Raw genomic sequence first — 8,581 nt, 5'->3', positions numbered from 1 at the left:
TATTTTTAAGTGCATGGCCAGAATTTCTGAATGTGATGGGACTTTTTTTCTAGAGGTAGTCTCATGGCAAAGTTTAAGGCTTTTTAACATGTCTTTCATCTTGGGTAAGTTCCCTTTTCTAGTGAGCATCATTTCAACAGTGTGTCCCTAGAAGATGAAGGGGGTTATGCAGATGGATGAGCATTGAGTATCTAACTCTTAGGTCATGATAGGAACCTTCTTGTAGAATCAAATATTCTTAGTTACAGTTTTGCAGAGCCTATTTTTTGTCACCTAGATGAAGAACAGTGCTGTAACTCTCACCTGAATGTGTAGATAGAAGCTACTTGAAACTATAGCTTTTTCTATAAAGAGATCTTTAAGTTGAACCCTGTGAATGCTCTGGTAAATCAGCACTCTTGTGGTGGATGACTGTGGGAGAAATATGGATTTTTGGAGGACTGGGTGTTTTTGCTGTAAGAAGAATTTCTGAGAACAGGCACAAAGGCTGTTGGGAAATACAACTAGCTCTTTGGAGTTGTGTGTGTGTGTTTTCACTCTAACCTTTACAGTGAAACATCCTGCCACAAGGTGGAGACCTTGTTTTGTCTTTCTGTTTTTTAGAACTCTAATAGCAACAACAACCCTAAACTTCCTACACTTCCCTGCAAGTTCCATAACTTCTGAAAGCATCTGTTTTGCTGATTAGAACAGCTTGTGTTCTCTTATCTTCTCCCTGTCCTCCCACACTGAAGTCCAGCAGTGCATTTTGATGACTGCAAGGTAGGGTGGACTGGACAACACCATCCCTTGTGCTGCAGTCTATTTTATGTCACTCTATGCAGCAAATGCCAGTTTTCATGGAAAATACTTTTTTTCTTCCTCCGTCACACAATGTCTAAGAGCGCCTGTTCCTGTTGGTTTGGGACTGCATTCAAAATGCTGCCATAATTGCACCAACACAGGTGGATTTGATAAAGGTACCCGACCACTGGAAAATGAGCCACTTGGTTATGTTCAATGTTATGTGAGATGTCTTCATGTTTCCCGGGAAAACACAAAAATTTAGTCAGAAAGTGAGCCAAAGAAGAAGGAAACAATACCCTATTTAGCTCTATAGTCGCATTTGACTTGTGATTAAAATTTTGGGAGGTCTTTTTATTATTAGTTACATTAATATGTAAATACTATTTTTAGGTACATTCAGTCCTTTCTAGAGTTGGCAACAGATACAGATTATCATTGGTACTGATCACACAGCTGACATAAGGTACAAATTCTATGATCCTCTGTGTGAAAACTCTTTAGTAATAAGGCTTGAAACTAGAAAAACACTGGCAGAAATGCCACTCATTCATGGGGAAAACGGATAAGGAATTTGTTAAGAAAACAAATGTTGTGCAGCACTAGTGTTGTACAATGAACACTCTTCCAGCACTGCTGGCTGCTCATCCTGTTTCTGCAGAAGTTTGATTCTTGGTCTCTTTCACAGCAAAATTAGCAGACCTGTAAACTACATTATTTGTTTATAGCAGTCATAATAAAAAACCCAGTGTAATCTAAATTGGTACAAGTTAGTTTACAGTGGTGTTGACTGTAGCTTTATGCTAAAAATTACCTTTTACTTCTGATTTCTTTGTCCCTGCTGCATTTACTTACATCATAATCGCCCAGGCAGAGAGCAAAATATAGAGCAATTAATATGTAAATAATGTAAATACTTTTCAGTTTCATGGATGCAAATTACTAATCTGCTTCTATAAATTTAACCATTTCAAAAGCTGATCTTATTTTAGTTTCTCTGTGAAAATTTATCAGTGTATCATTTTGATACTAATTTGAGGGATTCCGGTTTGAAGGATGTTTATTATCTGTGAAACCGTGCCTTTTTTATTCATGCTGCACTCTAAGCAGTATAGGTAGGAAAATCAAAAATCCTGCTGCTACTGCAGAAGGGCCAGTTGTAACTGACAGTGAAGTATTTTTCTCCAGGCAAAGAAAGTAAGTAGTTGATGGAGAATAAAAGCTTTTAAAGCTCTTATCCCAAACAGGGACTGGTGATTTTCATAAAGGGAACAGGGGCTGTGTATGATAGATGTGAATGCTTGTTCAGTCTTTGCTGGTATATGATGGTTAACCTCAAGGAAATGCTGGGACATTCAATTATTTTTAATATTCAACTAGATCCATCAGAGGGTTATTTATGGCAAAAGGTATGTATTTTATCTCAGGTTTCGGTTAGTGTGCATTTATGGCTCAGTGTCCTTTGCTGCTTTCCTAGTTTCTTTCTAGTGGGTTTGCAAACACAGAACTTACTCTGTGTGCAATTAATCCCAGTGAAAGGTTACATTTGATGGCATCAGGGGAGGAAGGCACATTTCAGCTTCATCTGATTGACTGATAGGATTTACAGTTAAAAATTAACTTTTGGATGTGATTTTTCATAGCTGTTTTGTACTTTGTAAACAAAAAAATTAAGGGCAAGGCTGACTTTCTTGACTTTATCCGTAATGTAAGTCATGGAATGAAACTGTAATGTTGGTTTCCTCTGCACCCGCAGCATCTTTTTTTTGAAGGTGTGTTTTGTTGTTGCTGTAAAGGGCACACTGTAGATAGAATGTCAACACTTATTCTGTATTTTGATAAGTTTTATTGAGAAAGTATTTGGTATGCTTACAATAGAGTTGAAGAAAACCACAATCAGTTTTATAACTTTTTGACACCAAAGAGAGGGAGAAATGTTTTGTAGCACTGCCACAAACAGGTGTAGGAGGTTAATCAGTGAACGATTTAGGAACTGAAAGCAATTTAAGAACTTAGATGATATAACTCTGTCTTATGGGGAAATGAATGTGAAACTAAATTTGAATTATGGAATAACAGTGGATTAGCGTGATGACATCATCAGTACAGTTCTGTTTAGTGTATTTATTGATCTGGACAAGGGAATTGGGTTTTCCCTCAGTAAATTCACAGACAGCACCAAGCTGGGCAGGAGTGTTGATCTGCAGCAGGGCAGGAATGCTCTGCAGAGGGATCAGGACAGGCTGGATTGATGGGATGAGGCCAATTGTGTGAGGGACAACAGGGGGAAGTGTCGGACCCTGCCCTTAGGTCACAACAACCCACAGCAATGCCAGGAAGGTTTAGACTGGGTATTAGTAAAAAACTAATTGACTCCAGGGGTGGTCAGACACTGGAATGGGCTGCCCAGGGAAGTGGTAGAATAATCACTCCTGGAAGAGTTTAAAAAGCCTGTGGATGTGGCACTTGGGGACATGGTTTGTGGTGAACGTGGCAGTGCTGGGTCAGTGGGTGGACTCTCTGATCTCTCAGAGGTTTTTTCTAACCTTAATTGTATGATTCCATGATTTTGCACTGTCTTAACAGTTTTTAAAGATACTTTTGAATACCCTAAACCAGTATTTGGCAGTAAATAGGCAATACTCAATTCTGCTTGCAAGGAAAAGACTTGTTTAATTAACTAGTTCTGTGCTATACAGAGCTTGGTCTCATAAAAAGTAACAATTAAAGATGTTAAATAAATGAATAGTTTTCTTTTCAAGGGAGAGCTTCTTTAACTCTTCTGGTGCATGTGGCTCTCCCAGGCCAGTTGGACATATTGGCTGCAAGTCCTTTATGCACTGACTTGTCACATAGCCCTGTGTGACTTTTCACTGTGAAACTGGTGCAAAGCAGTTTTTAATAAATTAAATGTAAATGACAGTTTAGGGTCTTCGTCTGGCAGAACTATACAGCTGAGTAAAGAAGAAAAGCCCCACACCTAAACACCAAAACCTGAAGTATCTTTAATACTACTTGTGTTGTGATATCCTTCCAGCTGATCAGAAACCTGTGATATTTCGAAATCTTCATGGAATGTGATAGAGCAGTCTTGCAGGGAAAAATACTGTGTAGAAGTAAAACCTCCTCACTTTGCATTGCACTCACCATTTATACTGAGTCATAATAGGCTGCTTTTATCACTTGCAGCTTAAATTACTGATTTGAATACTGTTTAATACTGTTCCTTCTATATAAGTTCTTACATAGAAAGAATGTAAATGGCAAGGCCAACTGCATGAGAAGAAATCTTAAAGTTGCCAAGAAGGAAATTGACAGTAAAAAAAAAAGTGGGGGGGGGGGGGGAGGGGGGGAAAGGTGGTCCCTCAGTCTTTCATTATTTCACTTTTATTTTTGCTTAGCTGGGAGCTCTTTAAGGCCAGCATAACAAAGGTGTCATTGTACTGCCAGGAGCTTTGCAAGCTGTGGCTTCTGCTGCAGTTAATTTGGTCTTTCACATCTATTCAGGCAAAAATGAGTATTGCTGCTGTGATAGGGTATTTGCTGTAATAATCCAATTTTAAAGTGGTTAATGGAAATTTGGACTTGGGTGTGGCAACAACACCCACAACTAGAGGAATTAAAAACAATCCTCATCAGGCAGATCCTTCTATCTGTCAGTGTTCAGTTAGAACAGAAGTGGAATTAATATCTCCCACTTCCCTGTTCTTGTGTTTTTTGGAAAAAAAGGAAGAATATGAGTAGGCTTTTTTTTTTTCATGGATTTAATGCAATTGCAAGTGTCTGAATGGATCTTTCTGGCATTTTGTTTTTCTATGAAGAACATGCATGGGACACTACTGTTGTGACTTCACCAGTCTGCTCTGCTGTCCTGCATCAAGCACAGAAACTAAATTAGTTATTTGCTAAACTGGACCATTCTTCCTCTCTGGCTGCTTCAGTATGCCTTCTTCAGATAAAATAAGCTGTCTTAAAAAAAATGAAATTTGAAATAAAACATGGCATGAGGTGAGTCACTGCACTGATTAACATGCAGCTTCATTTGAGTAATTGTTTTCCTAGTTGCCACTTAATTCCATATCATCCTGATTTTTTGCTTCATGAAACAAACCCAAAAATAGTACTGAGGATGACATCTCTTTCATGGGCCAGCTTTCTGGGGTATCTCCCAAAGAAGCAAAAGCTGCAAAAGGGTTCTGAAGAAAGCTTACCTAAGGCAAAGTTGTGGGCATTAAAACACTGTCTCACAGTGTCCTCACTCAGCTGCATTTGCTGGATTTATTTCTGTGCCCAGCAGGTTTTCATTTAACCTGTAACTCTGCCTGCTTTGGGGAGAGGAGTTAAAAGGAAAACAAAAGCACTACAGGTTTTAGGCTATCACAGAGTTTGTGATATTCGAGTCTCCAGAGTCTTGAATAGTATTCCCTGGAAAAGAAGCACTTATGGCCAAACATGTGAACAAGCCCTGACTTTACTGTATGAGTATAGATCTGCAGGTTCATGATTTTCTTAAACATCTTAGCTTACTATGAAAGTAGTTTTATGTCACAATGAGGCTATTATTGCTTTATGTAGTTAGTTGATTCTTATATCCCCATGAAATAGACAGTTACAAAGGATATTGTTAAATAACATGCTTACAGCTAGACTAGTCGACAGACAGAATAAAGAAGATAACAGATTTGGCTTTGTGTACTAAAATTTTTTTCATCCCACAGAGCACACACGTCAATAAGTTCTTGTCTGATGACAAATACACATAATACCTTGAACTTTCCAAATGACAAATTATTAGCCTTCCTACTATGTCTTCCTTTTTATTTTCAGTTCCTGCAGAGGTTGGAAAACAAAGCATGTGATGGTATTGTCATCTACACAATTTCTAAAAAATTAATCTGTTCAAAGGGAGTTTGTGTAAGATTCTGGTTCTAGGAGCATTCGCTCATGAAATTTTTTGTAGTTTTTTATCTGTGTCAGCGTGTGTCTTCTGAGTGAAGATTTCCTAAAGGAAATGGGTATAAAAACTAAGGGGAAATACATAATATCATCCAGAAATAAGGTCTAGACTTTATACTCCAAATTCAGTTTGGTCTCCATAGTAGGCTCTCTATTAAATGTTTTTTAAAAGTGCCTTAGTGTCAGTGCTACCATGAGAGGTCAGAGTTTGCATCCACTTCTAAATCCACCTGTCAAGCTGAAAATTCTACAGCTTTAAAATCATGCTGCTTTTTATGCAAGACAAGTTCCTGGTTCCTAAAACTTGTCTGATGAATCTCATTCATTATGTATGCCAAGTTTTCCTTACAAAGTCTTAGAGTTAAATTCAGCTCGATGTAAATGCAGAGTAAATTGGCTCAGTTTGAGTTCATACCATCAGAACGTGCACTTCAGTGGTGCCTAATTTGTTGCTTCTGTGTGGAAAATGTACATTTTTTTCTTTTCCTGAGTGCTATGTACTTTAATACTTTTGATGGGAAGATTATTGTGTAATTTCTCTTTTTCACATGCTGAATTTGTTACTGAAGAATTTTTCTATCAGACCTTTCCTGTAAACAGAAAATGGAGAAGATATTTTTCTAATCACTTTATAGCATTTAAATAATATGCCAATTTGTAGAACTCTTTACAGACAAATTTTAATCCAAATATTGGTATAATGGATTGCAAATGAGGGAATGCCCTTGCTGTGCTTTTGGAAAGAAAGATAAATTGGTTACTGCCTAGCTACCTAAAGAAATAATACTGTAGGAACATGAAATCATAAAAACAAAGCACTTTTAGAACTTGTTTTGCATTGTTAATTACCATAGTTTAATACTTTCAACAATAAAAAATGGTGGCATCATTTGATGATGCAAGAATTGCCACGAATTTGTAGAATCCATAAAGTACCTGTTAAATAAACAAGTTTGGCAGCTTAGCAAATATCATATGCTTGCAGCATCCATGAGTTGGATTGAAACAGTGGTTTATTCCTCTGCAAAGAGTTTATAAATGGGAATAGCACGGCCCTGGGCTCTGGGCAGTGCCTGAGTCCGACGAGCTTGAGGAAAACATTTTTAGTGCATGGCCCCTGTGCAGAACTGCACAAATCAAACGATTGTCTCCTTTGAGTTCCTCTTGAGGGGCTGCAGGCCCAGCAGGGACTGCTGGTTAGAGGGGATGTTAGCAGACTTTGGAGTGAGGAGAATCACTCTCTGATTGGTCCGACGCCATTCATTGTAGAGCCTGCAGTGATACCTGAAGGATACCTGGGGAGAGAACAGAGATGGGTTCAGCCACTGTGGTCCTCCCAGGAATCAGCTCAGCCCTGGGGGGAAATGCCTTAGAGAGGGACAAAAATCTGGTAAGCAGCCTAGTGGGCAAAAAGTGGTGAAACAGACTACCCTGTAGGTGACTCGTGCCCCAAGCTGCCACAGCAGAGAAGAAAAGCTGCCTGTGCCTTACTTTCTTTATGCTGTTGCCAACCTCTCACTTCCCTTTTTTAAAACGAAAAAATCAGGCACCCTGCCTCTGTCTGTCCCAAGAACTAGAGCTGTTGGGAGACACACTGGGAATGAGTTTGGGGTAGTTACATGCTGCAGGTTAAACTGTCAAAGAGTGTAATTGTTTGGATGGTGAAGGCTTGCAGGCAGGGACAGGGTCGTGTGTTCTACCTTGTAATACTTTATTGCTGAAAGCATCAAAGTCAGGATTGCACAGAGGCAACAAGATCAGTGTGAGCCATCTGACAACATGTGTGTATGTCAGTTTATATTGTCTCTGATTTTTTTTTTAATTCAGCTAACCAATTTCAATCTTACTGTGGGAAGAAGAGCCTGACTGATATGGGTATGCAAGATACCTTGGCTCCATGTTTTTAAAAAGTAGTTTACTCCTTCTTTAATGACAGACAGATGCTGTGGGAGTTGTATCTGTGAGATGATGTACATGTGCAGTTTGGAAAGAAACAAAAACAAACAAAAAAAAAACCCAAAACAAACAAAAAACCCCAAACCAACAAACTGTAAATTGGGTTGGGACTTTTGGGGTGAATTGTTCTGGAGTTGTGGGCAGCAGGGACCCATGCAGTGAATGTATCCTTTCCTAATTGCAATAAACAAGAGTACTCTTAACTAAATATACCTTTCTAAAATGTCCTACGAGGGGTAAAAACATACTTTGGTGTTTTGTGGGTTTTTTTATTAGATCTTTATACAGCTGTCTGCTGTTAATGAGGGAAAACTGTAAAGCTTTTGTTTACTAAGCAGTTTCCCAAAGACAGCTCTTCAAACAGATTAATTGATTTCTCACCTTTCAATCCCATCTACTCCCCCTAAAGGTAAAGCAGCCTTGCATCCTCCTTTCTGTGGAGCATTGTATATGAAAACAGAAGTCTCTTTCACAAAGACATCAGCAGTATCAGCAGAAACCATGTGGTGTAGTGAGGAGGGTAAAGACACCCAAATAACTGCAAAGGTGAGTGCCACGCAAAATGCAGTGACTGCTCCAGGAGGGTGAGCTGGAGTTCAGGCTGAGTTTTCAAGCAGCATCACATGAGATTCTCTGAGTGACAGCTGCATTTTTGAGCCAGGCTTTACTGCTTGTTAAAAGTGTTTTCAGAGGATACCCTGGTTAAGTTTGTTTACAGTGGGTTCTTGCCTGGGGCAGTTTACAGGTGATGTTGGCTACTGAATTTCAGCAGTCACAGTTACTCACCCGAAACTGCTACACTGGATGAGAAACTCTTAAGGTGCTGAAAAAAAGACTAGATTTACTTTGATCCTCGGCAGGTTAACATCCCTTGGTGGCCACTTCA

General features: G+C 39.0%; 1 protein-coding gene across 1 annotated transcript in view; it reads right to left on the bottom strand.

The window, feature by feature from the left end:
• Nucleotides 1–6,466: 6,466 nt before the first annotated feature.
• Nucleotides 6,467–8,581, bottom strand: part of MARCHF3 (membrane associated ring-CH-type finger 3) — a 64,731-nt gene continuing 62,616 nt past the window's right edge. The window contains exon 6 of the mRNA XM_071580596.1: nucleotides 6,467–7,034. Within this exon, the coding sequence (XP_071436697.1) occupies nucleotides 6,876–7,034 (159 nt within the window). The 3' untranslated portion in view covers nucleotides 6,467–6,875. The remainder of the gene's footprint in view (nucleotides 7,035–8,581) is intronic.

This window comes from Pithys albifrons, chromosome Z (assembly GCF_047495875.1).
Source record: "Pithys albifrons albifrons isolate INPA30051 chromosome Z, PitAlb_v1, whole genome shotgun sequence".
Classification (NCBI taxonomy): Eukaryota; Metazoa; Chordata; class Aves; order Passeriformes; family Thamnophilidae; genus Pithys; species Pithys albifrons.
The sequence above is the reverse complement of the archived record's forward strand: the minus strand, read 5'-3'. Positions and strand labels throughout refer to the sequence as shown.